General features: G+C 41.7%; 1 protein-coding gene across 1 annotated transcript; it reads left to right on the top strand.

The window, feature by feature from the left end:
* Positions 1-1,568: 1,568 nt before the first annotated feature.
* scgn (secretagogin, EF-hand calcium binding protein) lies at positions 1,569-11,878 on the top strand. The gene is made up of 11 exons (XM_030783240.1): positions 1,569-1,646; positions 1,883-1,953; positions 3,973-4,065; positions 6,064-6,153; positions 6,571-6,627; positions 7,786-7,863; positions 9,534-9,589; positions 10,248-10,293; positions 10,390-10,449; positions 11,459-11,527; positions 11,750-11,878. Exons 1-11 carry the CDS (start codon positions 1,577-1,579, stop codon positions 11,876-11,878), a joined length of 819 nt encoding a protein of 272 aa, XP_030639100.1. The 5' UTR covers positions 1,569-1,576.
* The last annotated feature ends 1,812 nt before the right edge of the window (positions 11,879-13,690 follow it).

Genomic DNA, 13,690 nt, shown 5'->3' with positions numbered 1-13,690 from the left:
TTGTCTTCTCTTGGATCACACTCTTCTCTTGCCAACCTGCTGGCTGTCTTTATGATTTATTTTGTCCATTGGTGATTAATCATGTTATGTTTTGATAATAACAATAATAATAATATTGATAATAATCTCTGCATTCTACGTTTTTAACTCCTGAACAACCAGCGAATGAACTCTTCTGATATGCATGTGGGTTTGGTATATGTGAAAACGCGTGCTTTCATAAATGTGTGTGTATATATGGTAAGTGTAATATATTCGCTACGTAGCCATAAATCATCGACCTTTGATACATATACACACACATACTGCAGATGTAAACAGATCGTCTATCGATGCGGTACTAAGTACATTAATTTAAAAAGGCCGGAGAGGGTTGTATATGTAATTTATTTTAATAGAAATTGGCGGCTGGCGGTGCTTTATATGTGATGCATAAGGCTCTTCCTATTAACTTAAGATGTACATTTTGTTAATACGATGCTAAGCGATTTCTATTAATTTTGTTATTGCACAATGAATTAGTATTATTTTCTTTATGAGTAAGGGAAGCTGTGACGTTGAAATATTTGTGTGAGTGATCAGTGTCAAGAGCGAGAAAAAAAGAAATGTTGCATTATTTTGAATAAGCAACAACCTTGATTTGCGTATTGATTTTTGGTCATGCAGTGTTTTCAGTGATTTGGTTTTGACGATAGCCTAATCAAAAATCCTTTAACATGTTTCATTCAAACGTTCTGTTGGTTGTGGACATCTCTTCATGTGTATATTTATACCGGTCGGATTAAAAGCTGTTTTACACACTTAATACGTCTCCTGTGAGGTTTATGTAATGTACATTTTCTACGGTGTGCACTTTATGTGTGATTGTAATGAGCTGTATGTAATACATTCTGCAAAAAAGATTAAACGTTGTCACGATTAAATGTGTATTATTTTATTGATATATTATATTCAATTCTATTACACTAATTTTATTGCAGTAGGTTAATTGGTTTCTACTTTAAATGTGGTGTTTTCTGTGTTGTGCCCCTGCCGCGCGGACGTCATTGAGATATTGCGCCGGACTTTTATGGTTTTCCCTCTATAATTCACTTAAATCTGTTCACCACAAGATGGCAGTAGTGCTTAATGTTACATTTGAAGGCCTACGTAGCAATCAAGTCTAAGGTGCGATTGACAGATATTCTCCTCAATGATCCTCAATATGTTTTTGAACTTTATTTAACGATTTTTAATTACACATTTGTATGTCTATTTAAGGATGGTTTTAAAAAATATATCCACATATCCAACATCACCGATAGTGTACTGCAAACGATTTCAGAAGAAAATGATTGAAGGCACTTTGAGGCTCTCGCGCCTTGTAAAAAATATCCTGTCGCTATGGCACGGCATTACTTTATGAAGGAGGTGGAGTTTTAGGGGGAAGGGGTGTGTAAAGTACGTCACACAGTTCAACTGCTGTGGAGAGGGGTAGACAGAGGAAAACGCTAGTAGGTTTTCTTACACGGTCCGTGGAACAGGTGGCACTTAAGCGCTCCTCTTTCTAAGCGTCAGGTAAACTTCGCGCGGGACCATGGACAGCAGTTTTGATACCCTGGACGCGGCTGGTTTTCTACAGATCTGGCAACACTTTGACGCAGACGGTGAGAAAGAGTTAACATCACTGTGAACATCAGTCTGATTTTCAGTAAATATTCAACAACGATTGGTCTCACCGTAGGGAAATATTACGAATACCGAATAGCTTTACCTAAATACTGTCTTTCTTTCTTTCTATTCACGGTTTGAGGTGCTCCAGAAAATACAGAAGATGTAATTCTGTTAATATAGCAACTTATCTGCGTTATAATCTGTAAAAAAAATAATAATAATTTTACAGATAATGGTTACATTGAAGGAAAGGAGCTGGACGACTTTTTTCGCCATATGTTGAGGAAACTGGGGCCAGAGGTATGTGCGGTGTCTTCGTATGCTCTTAAACGTATTTTTTCATTATTACTGTGCAGATAACGCTCTTTGCTTTTTAAAATCTCACTGTTCAAACTTAATTTAAAATACAGTTATGTCACCAACATTTTTCTATTACACCCTCTGCTCACTGTTGCAGACGAAACTGGCGTCTGGCCAAGAGCGTAACATCCATTCTATTGGCTGTTTACACCGCAGTTATAAAATGATAACCACCGTAGTCTCTGTCTGTCAGGCTGAGTCCAGCCGCCACACTCTTAAGATAGTGCTGATTCGAGCTTCTCCATCACTGTTGACAATGTTACGTTTTGTTAATGAGTGCCGACTTAACTGTGGCAAGCCAAAGGAAAGGTACACACTTAAGAGTTGGTAAACAGTGTTTGTCCAGCCTGTGCAAATAGCGTTGATGAGTCTGCTAACCAGCGAAGAGGCACAGGGTCCCCTCTCTAGCCCCTCTCAGCCGATGCAGACAACCTTTTAGCGTTTGTTTGCCTTTCCGCCAGCGTAGGTTGAGTGAAGTGCTGTACAGATGGGTGGGAGCAGGCCCATGTCATTATGATGTTGCTGACAACACAATAATGGAGCTCTGGCGAGACTCGGAATAGGAGGGTCTGAGCTGTAACCCGTTTTGCAGGAGAATGAAACTTCAGACCTGCAGTAGCTAGCTAACAGTAGCTGTTTACTCAGACATTGCAATCCTGTCAGCACATTAACACACCGCAGATAGCTGTATGCCGTCACCAGAGACTCGGTTTTAACTGATGACCCTGAGTGTCCGACCACACCCCCCAAAAACAGTCACACTTCCCTAAAGAGGCTCATGCTGACAGGGTGAGTGTGTGTCTGCTTTGAGGGGTACCCAATATCCATGGTTTTAGAAAGCGTTTAATAAGTGAGACTTGTGTCGCCAAGACAAAAAAATGTACCATACAATGGAAATGACTGTTTCTAATTGCTCTTAATACATTTTAATAAGCTCACGAAAGCTCATCACGTTAAGTCAGCAAAGCATGTTAGCCACCCAGCCCTCGGTTTGCATTAGTACATCTGCCTCTATACAGCTGGACTGTCTGCACACAGAATAATTACAGCAACTGACAATTACACTGCAATACAGTTAGTGTAAGTGACCAGCAGCCGAGCCACAAGTCAAGTTTGGCACTTTTTGTACACGAATGCACATCTAATTAGAAGATGACAGTCAGGGAAATTAACCACCGAGAGTGTTTGTATCTAAGTGTTGACAGTGTGCATGTGCGTCCGTGCGTGCGTGCGTGCGTGTGAGTGGATGTGTGTGGTTTTCTACGGATCTGGCAACACTTTGACGCAGACGGTGAGAAAGAGTTAACATCACTGTGAACATCAGTCTGATTTTCAGTAAACAGCAGAGGCTTTTTAAAAAAAAAAACCTCTCGTGTTCTTCGGTCTGCTTTCTTAGTGAAGTTTAAAGCTGAAGCTAAAGCAGTTTGGTGCTCAGTATTCCAATATGATAAATGACCCATGATTCAAAAAAGGTAAAGAGAAAGAAAAAAAAAAAAGTTCAGATGGTGTTGTGTCGTTTGGAAGCAGGTAATTCCAACGATCTTCCCATTCTCTTCGGGACGCCAACGTGTCACAGAACGAAAGCGGATTAATAAAAGTGCTTTCTAAGTCTTCTCAGGTAGATGTTTGCATTTGGTGACCACACTTTAGATGACTGTAAAAAAAACCAAGAAAAACAAACAGAGTGTTGCTGCTCAGGAAGTCACTCTGTGAGAGCTAAACGGAAACTGTGGTCAGATCTGAAGATTTGAGTCATCGCTTCTCAAGACCCGGTTTAAATGTCGTACTCAGCGACAGGGGAAGACCGACTGATGCAGATGAAGTGTCTCCCTGTTTGAGGCTTAGAGGAGAAAGAGAGGGGGGGGGGAGAGAAAGAGAGAGAGAGAGAGAGAGCTGTACTGGGTTGCTGTGTAGGAAAGTAGTGATGGTAACTGGCTTTGTTTCCTGTGACCTCTGAAGGAGGAGATCACTGAGGAGAAGGTGCAGCAGGTGAAGAAGAGGTTCATGTCGGCCTATGACATGACTGCCGATGGACGCCTTCAGATCCAAGAGGTATATCCCTCCTTTCCGTTGTCTCCTCGTCCTGTCTTTTTTTGGTTTTGTGTGTGTGTGTGTGTGTGTTTAACTATATCAGACGCAGATTCTTTTCATACACTCCATGTTTTGAAGAGTTCTAGCTGGTATTCTCCAGGCCAGTGTGTCGAAACACAAGTCTCTTTGGATCTATATGTTTTTTTCTTTAGCCCAGCCATGGTATTTCCAGTTCACCTTGCCAGATAATTGCCACGCCCTGTGTTAGCTGATTTGTGATCAGATCTGATGTAGAAAAAATGTAGTTAGTTAACCACGTTTAATTAAAAGTCATTAAAAAGGATTTTATACTATAAGTGATACATGTTTGACCACTTGATTTGCAAGCCTGAGGTTCACAAACATTGCTTTGTAAGCAGCAATCACACAGCCAGCTCCAGCACCTCCTTTATCAGATAAACCACTGACATTTGAGCCAAATGTTAACTTCCCTGTTTCATTAATGCAACGCGTGCACTGCTCATGCATAGCAAACAGAAATTAAATGTGTGTGTGTGTGTTTTTGAGTGTGCGCATGTGTGTGTGTGTGTGTGTGTGCGCGCGCGTGTGTGTGTGTGTGTGTGTGTTTGCATGGGGTAAAATGGTTATATATGGTCATTTGAAGCATGTTCAAAATTTGCATTTGAAGGGTTAGCGTATGCATGTTAGGAGGTTTACTGTAAGCTGTCTACAACAAGAGAGAGACAGACAGAGTCGAACGGGTTTACCACAAAGTGATCAGAATGTCCAGTGGTCAGCTCTCAAAAATGATGAGGCAGTTATAAATCTGCGGTGGAAAAAAAAGAAAAAACTCCTCAAATCAGAGTGGATGAGTAACAGTCAGCAGCATCACATGGGTCTACAGCAAGATGCTTTATCCCTGCGGTTTCAAAGATTGGGTCCTTAGTATTCCGGACACCTCGTGTTCCGGTGACGACTTATTATCCCACTGCTTTAGTGCCTTGTAAATGTGCACGTTGATCGCAGTCCAACTCATTCCAGTAATGGAGAGTCAATATTTTTAAGTGGAAGACTCTGGAATCTAGAGATGCGAAGATATAGGCCGTCCAACACGGCACCGCCAAGTCGTCACTGGGGCATAAAGTTCCGCATTCACCTTGACAACAGTGAAAACGATAGGATGCTGTGTATGGTGGAAGTGGTTCTGCAGCGTTGCCGGGTCGACATCAGAGGTTCCAGAGCGGCAGAGTAACTCCAGTAGAATTTTTCCAGCGGACACAGGAATGGAACTTTAGTCCCCAACTTCCCGAATAGCTTTCCTGTGAGAGATTCTTGTCCTTCAGCTCCACGGGTGTGTGAAAAACAAGTCGAATAATAGATTCTATTGGCTCTTCTTGCCAGATGGCAGCCACATCCTTTGACATTTGAAAGAATAATCAATATGTTGTTCAGAGACTAAAGCACTGAAGCATGTTATGCTAAATGTCACCAAATGCTTTTAACTCCAAACATAATCAAGGCAAACAAACTGTCGCCTTGGGTTTTACAATATCTCCAGATGATTTGCAGCTCGTAAAGTGAAATGGTAGAATTTAGTACCTTCGTGGTCTTTGTCTGGGGCATCAAAGAATAAATGACATCACAAAGATACACTGAAACGCTGCAGGATCCATAACTATAACCAATGTTTTTCTGGGAGGGAAAGAAGGAAATATAAATTGGTGTGAATTTCAGTTTACTGCTCATGAAGCAAAGAGGTAAAGAAAAGAGCAATGAGAAATATGATGATATTTCCAGAGAAAAACACAAACAGGGCAGGAGGACAACAAGTGACTGTAAAACGACTCTGACATTTTCAGTGAGAAAACTCTGTACTGAAATCTACAAACTGAACTGATATCGAAGTTGCTCCACCTTCTTCTGCGGTTCTTCTGCTTCTGCGGTTTCGTGAGTGAGATCGTTGCCTTGGTTCGATGGTATTCTTGGTTCTAATCCTTAGCTCTGTTTGTTGTGTTTCAGTTCGCCAATATGATTCTGCCCGAGGAAGAGCACTTCCTGCTCATCTTCCGTAGAGAAGCTCCCCTGGACAACAGCGTGGAGTTCATGAAGGTACAGCCCTACGTCCAGATTTAATCAGATTACAGGTCTTTGTTTATCCACCTGTTAAAATAAACAAACAAAGAAACGCTTCAGGAACTCTCTTTGGAATGAATTACATTAGAAGGCTTTTTTTTTCCCTCCCTCCATGTCGTAAAGTGTGAATGTTGTCTTTTCAAAAATGAAAATGTAGGTGTCTTGGCAAACCATGAGACGAGATCAATTTGAATTTGAAACTGAAAATTGCTTACACACAATGCTTCATTGTTCTTCGTTGGATAGTGAAAGGGATCAGTTAAAATCTTTCGTAAAGTTTACTGTCACATCTACAGTAACTGGCAGTCAGACCTGCCCGGTCAGTATATCGGTGTGAATGGAAAGTGTTCTGTGGAATTAAAAAGGGATTTCCTCATTCTTATTCATTTGCAGATCTGGAGAAAATATGACGCGGACAGCAGCGGGTACATCTCTGCTGCGGAGTTAAAGGTAACAGTGATGCCGTGTTTGGAGAAAAAACAAAAAAACAAAAACAGAAATGAAACGTTTCTGTGACTCATCCAAATATCCCTGAACAGTGCGTCGCTGCCTCTACTTCTCTTTAACATGGTTTTCACACTGCGGCCCCTATTATCCAACCCAAGGTTTCCCACAGCTGGTGACACAGCACTGTTAATCCCTGGCCTTGTCCAGTGTTTGAGGCTCTCTTTTGAAGGACACATGCTGTAGAGGCAGGGCTGTGTTTATATGTGAGAGAAAATCAGACCTGAGGGCGAAGGCTGGAAAAGAGCGCCGCTCGTTCCGTTTTGTCCACGTCTCAACAGCGCGTTCAGTTTGAACCCTTTCTTTACATACGCTGTGAAAGCAGGAGGAATTTTTTTTTTTTGAGTGTCAAGGGTAGCATTTGGTTAACTCTTCAAGAAGGAAAAGAATCACAATTCAAGCTTAAGGCAAACATGTTTAACAACTGAGGGCTTATGGTGAACATATTTATGTATGACAAAACTAGTTTTGTAATATGTAAACAACCCAATCTTCAGCCTTCAACCCTCTTTCTCCCCATGTCTTATCCACAGAGATTCTAGGGAGCTGCAAGAGCCCCCTAGATTGATCCAGTTATATATATGTGTGTGTGTGTGTGTGTCTGTATTTACAATACTTCTTTATAATACAAGTTACCTTTTTTAGGAAAGAAATGATGGAGGTACATTTAAACCAATCTAACATGTTGTAGCAGTCCTTGGGGGGGGGGGGGGGGGTGTTACTCATACATAGTTTTTGCTGCTGTTATTGTATGTAGCAGTAGCAATGACTCGCGTTCGTTAGGTGACGTAAGCAGCTGGCGGGGGCGGGGGGGGGTTGTTCGGGTCTAAATAAAATTGTCTGTTGGTACACAAAAGTAAAACAACAGCAAATAAATAACGGGCAGACTCCTCACGCTCCTTTATCGAGAGTTATTTTAGTTTCAATTGTTATTGTGATGTCTGTGCAGAACTCATTATTTCCACTTAGGAGATCTGATGAATATTTTATGTTGCAGAGCAAATAGGACAGACACATAAAGAGCAGTAAACACAACGAAACAAAGGGCATGTGTCTCTCACTCATTTCTGTAATGTTTTAATTCTCTCTCTCTCTCTCTCTCAGAGTTTTCTGCAGGACTTGTTTGCACGGCACAAGACAGATGTCCCCTCCAGCAAACTGGATGAATATACAGATACCATGGTAACAGTTGAAGCCTGTTTGCGGACGACTCATCAGTCGATCGTTTTATGTATAAATGGCACAAAAAAGTGCTTGCATTTTCAGTCTAATTACCCTTGTTCTATGAGCACAGTGATCCATCTCCCTGGCCTTTCTCTTTTTTTTTTTTTAATTTTATTTTATTTTATTTTGGATGAATAAACATCATCGTCCTGATGAATCATTTTTTGGGCAGAGAAAATGAGTGCCCTCGGTCTTCTTCTGTGGAGGCAAAAAGTATCACCCCTAGCACATACAGTGACTGACTCAAACCTGCTGTTGTGCAGACGCGTAAACAACAGGTTCTTCTCTGCTGCCTCACAGCGTGAGTTCAATTTCTCACTGTAATTGAACGTCGTGTGTTGATTGACACTGATGCCTATTGATTGTGGAACATTTAAATGATGTCGGCTCAGCGTGAATGTACCACACAAAACTGAGGGGAATCAAGTACATTTTCAGCGCCGCGTCTGTTCCCAAGCGCCAGTATGTCTTCATAAAAGTAGGGCTAACCGCATATTTTAGACATTACGACGTCAAACCTCTGTGTGACTTTTCCTTTGAGTCGATACATATATGATTTAAAGACTGAAGGACATGTACCGAGGACCTCTGGATTCAATTTAAACCGAACTTTATTTCTCTTGGTCTCAAATCTGATTTATAAGAGAAAGCTCCGCAGGCTAACCAGTGTCTAATGTTTCACTGAGTCATAGTTTTCATCTTGATCGAGGCGTTTTTGTCCATTACGACGACGAAAAGAAAGTCATTGTCGCTGCGTGACACTCACAGTTTTTCTAAATCGTTTCAAATAAATCTCTGAAATGTGAGTTTCGATGGACAATGGTCAAACGAGAATCTGAAAATTATACTTTAAAAAGCCCAACAACACCAACAAAAGAAACCCCTCCATACACGTTCGTCCTATCAATTCCCGTTAAACCGCAGAGAGCAGAAAGGATCCGACTATTTAAACATCGAGGATTATCACACGACTTTCTTTTCTGCGATACGCCTTTGTTCTGACACCCACATTCAAACTGAGTAGCACTCCTGTCTAAATGAAAATGAATGCTTAAGGTGTAGCAAGGGGCCGTTCAGTCCCGCCGTCGACGCGCAGGTGCCAGGCAGAGGCGTATTAATCTGTGACGACCTGCGATTCGTCCTTTCTCTGGCTCCTGGAATTAATCATCTCATCTCCATGACTCAACAGGCCGGGCCTTTTTCTGTTACCACAGCGGGAGGAGCCCGACGGACGCTTAATGCTAGCGCCCGTCTGCCTCGCCCAGATCTCACAATTCTCAATTACGGCTCTGCCCTCGCGAGGCCCTCTCCGTACCACGGCCGGACGGAGAGGGAGCGAGACGGGGCTTTGGCGTTTTGTTTTTGTTTAGGTTTCTGTGGGGATTGAGGCTCATGGAGGAGATGGTAGTGCCACTGTGGAGATAGGGGAAATTTATGACTTTATGCTGCATTGAAGCTAAGCTTTGCCAGAGCTGAAATGTTGCAGGTCAATTCTATTTTGTGAACTCAGTACATTCAGTTGCTGCTTTATCTATCTGCATGGGTTGCATGCAGGTGTTGTGTTTTGCTGTAGTTAATCTGCTGATGTCAGGAAGTCGTATGTTTAATAGAGCTCTTTTGTCTTGCAGATGAAAATTTTTGACAAAAACAAAGATGGACGACTGGATCTGAATGATTTAGCCAGGTGTGTTCATTGGCCTCTCTCTCTCTCTCTCTGTCTCTCTAATCCTGTGCATGTGAATGAGTGAACAAGACACCATTAAAAGTTCCCCTCGCTGTCAATTTGGCTTGTGTGTGTGTGTGTGTGTGTGTGTGTGTGTGTGTATGTTTGAGAAAGAGAGAGAAACAGGGTGAAACGCAGAAGAGTCGTATGTCATAGATTGTGTGGTTCTGTTGCTAAAGAGACTGGCTGTCATATGATTCAAAAGTGGAAGTAAATATCTTTCGAATCTTAACCACCGCCGTAAACTATTTAAAGTATGCTGCTCACATGCATTTTTGAAAGCTGATGAGATGTTGGATTAGTGGAAAGAAAAGATTGATGTAAGAGCAAAAAACTGTTACTGACCTTTACAGCGGTCAATACAGGTTCTTTTGCCCAGTGTAACCGTCAGTCTACGGTGTCTTTAAAAGAGATGTATGCATATGTGCAGAGGCCTCTGATCTATCAAGCAATTCAAATCTAAAATTCATAGATGCTGTGTGAGGATTTAGAAGCCCGATCCTGAACGAGGAGTATACTTTTCAATCTGTGTTTTGTGTATAACTTTATCATGATAATTTTTCACAGTTTAAAAAAAAAAGGGAAAAAAGTGACGTTTGATGTGTAATTCTCTCATCAGAATCCTGGCTTTACAAGAAAACTTCCTCCTGCAGTTTAAGAGTGACGTGAGTCTGTTAAAAAGCATTTACTCTGTTACTTTCTGACTTTTAATTTCTTTATATGAAAACATGTTATTTGATTTGCCTCTATGGTCCCCTCAGGCTAGCAGTAAAGAGGAGAGAAGAAGAGATTTTGAGAAAATCTTCGCCCACTACGATGTTGTAAGTGCAGTTTTTGCAGCCTAGCAGAGAGCAGCTTCACTTTCAGTGTGACCCTTTTACTTTCTGTTAAACTGAACACGATCAGTTTGATAACATATCCTTCCTCTCTGACTTGCTGGTAGGAGAAGGAAATAACTCAGACTAAAGCGGTACTAAACAAGGATGGGTTTTTTAATAAACATTTTTCTTTCTCTTCTTCTGGGAAGTAATAGCATTAAATATCCTACAAAACAGTAAATGTACCCAAAATGGCTGATAAGTATATTTGTCTGTAGATGAAAATCTGTAAGTACATTACATAGCTTTTAAGTAACAATTTGGTGACCATTAGATCAGAGAATTTTTGCCTTTCATTACACTCAATAATGCTGAACAAAAATGTATCAGCGATTTCCCAAAATCTTCCACCAAGAGAGGCGCCAAGATGACAAAATTATGAAAACAAATGATAATTAAATAATAAGAACAGTCCCTTCCCTTTCTCTCTCTCTGTCTCTCTGTCTCTCTCTCTCTCTCTGTCTCTCTCTCTCTCTCAGTTCTCTTACTGTCTTCACTCTCTCCTCTATCCGGATGTACAACCAATTTTTAGAGAAGCGAATTTCCAAGCCAATTTAGCGCAGGGTCCAAGACAAAACCAATGAGTGATCAGTCGGAGAATTTAACATGGCAGCAATAACAGAATCAGCTATGCGTGACAGGCATTTGTCAGTGCAGTTTGTCTGTCAAAATAACAGCTGAGGAAAAACATAATGGAAATCTTATTAGTCCTCCACATAACACTTTCCTGTAAAAATAGATCTGCTTGTCAGAACGTCCCAAGATCATGTCACTTCCCCTCTCACGATGCAGCCGTGACAGTTACTTGGTTAAAAGTTCCAGAATTATGCCTGGCTGATGAAAGAAAGGCCCTCCTTTTTGTGGAAGGTTACATAGTTTGTTGTTTCTTACAGTGTATCTGTTTTCGATCACCTAATAGAGATGTTTTGTTTGACGTTTGAACTTGTTTCAGAGTAAGACGGGAGCCCTCGAGGGGCCGGAAGTCGACGGCTTTGTCAAAGATATGATGGAGCTGGTGAAAGTGAGTTTTTCTTCGACACCTCCTGTCGTGCAGTGGAATACGTCTGTTTCGAACATTTTACAGCCAAGAAGTAGTTTATGAGCTACTCTAGTTGAGTGGTTGTGTTTGTTAGCACTGGCTAACATGAACATTACTTCAGCCCTCTGCATCTTCTAATGGTGTCACCCCAATATCCCCCCGACTACCCCCCTGTCTCTCTCCCTTTCTTTTTCTTTCTCTCAGCCCAAGATCACTGGTCCAGATCTGGATAAATTACGTGCCATTCTGCTACGACACTGTGACATCAACCAGGATGGAAAGATCCAGAAGAATGAGCTAGCCCTGTGTTTGGGAGTTAAGCTCATAGTGTAGGCCTCACACTGGCCCACCACCCTGCCACGCCCCGCCCCGCCCCGCCCTGCCCCAAAAGCATCCTCATCGTTCAACAGCTGCCTGGTATTCAGTCAAAAGATAAGAATTTTATCCTGAGGGCAAATTTGGAAAAGTGTGTGTGTTCATATGGTAACAGTAGTATGGGGGTGTTTCTGTGGCTTTCAGTTCAGTGCCAATTAAGTAAGTCAGACAGCATTGTGTGTGGTGCATCACAGGCTTGGATGGTAACAGTGTATACATGTTTTGTGCCATTACTTATAGTGGGGTCAATGCAAGCTATGATGCTGCCTTATAGAAGAAGAAATGGACTTATTTTTCAAGGGGTTTCAGGATGGGCTGGATGGGACTGTGTTTGCAGAAATGGCTGTTGTTTTAACTTTTGGACGTGTATGAAGTGTGCTTCTCGTGATCTGCATGTTTCATGTGATGGTTTTTGTTTTGTATCAAATATATCTGAATTAAAACAAGAGACTTGCGTGTCAGTGTACTACTTTTGACTAGTTAGTCATTTCACTGTACATGTATGCACTATGAACAAAACATATACCTGCATATGTCATTTGTAATTATATATGCAATTATGTAATTATGTGTAATTACATGTATAATTACGTGATTATATGTGTAATTACGTACAGTAATACACGGTAATATTTGCATTGCATGTAATGGTATATGAACGCATTAATTAATACTGACCACTTCTAAAATAACTAACGTGGCCAGTTACCCAGACAGCCGTTGAAATTCCGGGCGCATGATTTGATGATAAATGAGAAGCAGACGTGTTCCGTCAGAGTTTGTACGCCCCACGTGTTGTTCATCCTAAAGTTATTTTTATTAAACAAATCACACCAGCCCGCTCCATCAATTCATTAAACATTGCATGGTGTCAGAAGACAAATAATGGAAAAGCTTCCTCCGCCCGAGAATTTCGACTTCAGCCATCCGGAATTGGAACATGAATGGAAACAACGGTTCCACAGATACAAGATAGCGTCCAAGCTAGATAAATATTAGGAAGAAGTGCATGTATGTACTCTCTTGTATTCACTCGGAAAGGAAGTCGAGCACATTGTTCACACTTAAGTCTATGAAGATGAGCAGGATGAAAATAAATAGGAAGTAGTACCGGAGACGTTGGACAAATATTTCGTCCCAAAGGTTAACACAGTTCGTGAGAGGGCTATGTTCTACCCGCGCGTGCAGAAACAGGAAGACTTGTGCTTTTGGTGAGATAAAAAAAACCCCAGAACTTAAGGGATAGGCTTGTGGTGGTGTCCTGGACAAGGAGCTGTCACAGAAATGACAGATTGTGTAGAGATTTGACTCTAGAGAAAGTGGCGCGGGAGTCCGAGCAGATCAAAGGGCAGATTTAAGGCGTGAAGTTGCGCACAAGTTAAAGCAAACCAACTCTATGCGACCAAAAGGATAATGTTAACGTGACAAAAGAGACAAACGAGTTTATCAGAGGCCTCAGGAAGAGAAATATACTCGTATGGGAAACACAGAGGATGGAAAGCGTTCACGATGCGGGGAAACAGCATTCCAGGAATGACGCCTGCCCGGCAAGACCAGCAGAGTGCCGTGACAGATGGCAAGAGATGTGACTCCGCGGTCGTTTGCCGCACGCTACAGGTCAGTGATGTTCATAGAGACAACAGGGAAGCAGATGATGTAGGGACCTAGACATAGTTCCTGAGTACCATCACAGTACAGGACTCCAGTGAGTCATGGCCCGTAACATTACAGATTCAAGATGCAGACGTAGTATTCAAGATAGACCCTGGA

The sequence above is a fragment of the Chanos chanos genome, chromosome 8, assembly GCF_902362185.1.
Source record: "Chanos chanos chromosome 8, fChaCha1.1, whole genome shotgun sequence".
NCBI lineage: Eukaryota > Metazoa > Chordata > Actinopteri > Gonorynchiformes > Chanidae > Chanos > Chanos chanos.
Note: the sequence above shows the minus strand (reverse complement) of the source record. Positions and strands in the feature narration are given on the sequence as shown.

Excerpts from the sequence above, each read along its gene's own strand:
- scgn (XM_030783240.1), top strand. The coding sequence starts at position 1,577 with ATGGACAGCAGTTTTGATACCCTGGACGCGGCTGGTTTTCTACAGATC. Across the intron at positions 7,864-9,533 it reads ATGAATATACAGATACCATG|ATGAAAATTTTTGACAAAAA; the intron begins GTAACAGTTGAA and ends TTTGTCTTGCAG. Across the intron at positions 10,450-11,458 it reads TCTTCGCCCACTACGATGTT|AGTAAGACGGGAGCCCTCGA; the intron begins GTAAGTGCAGTT and ends AACTTGTTTCAG.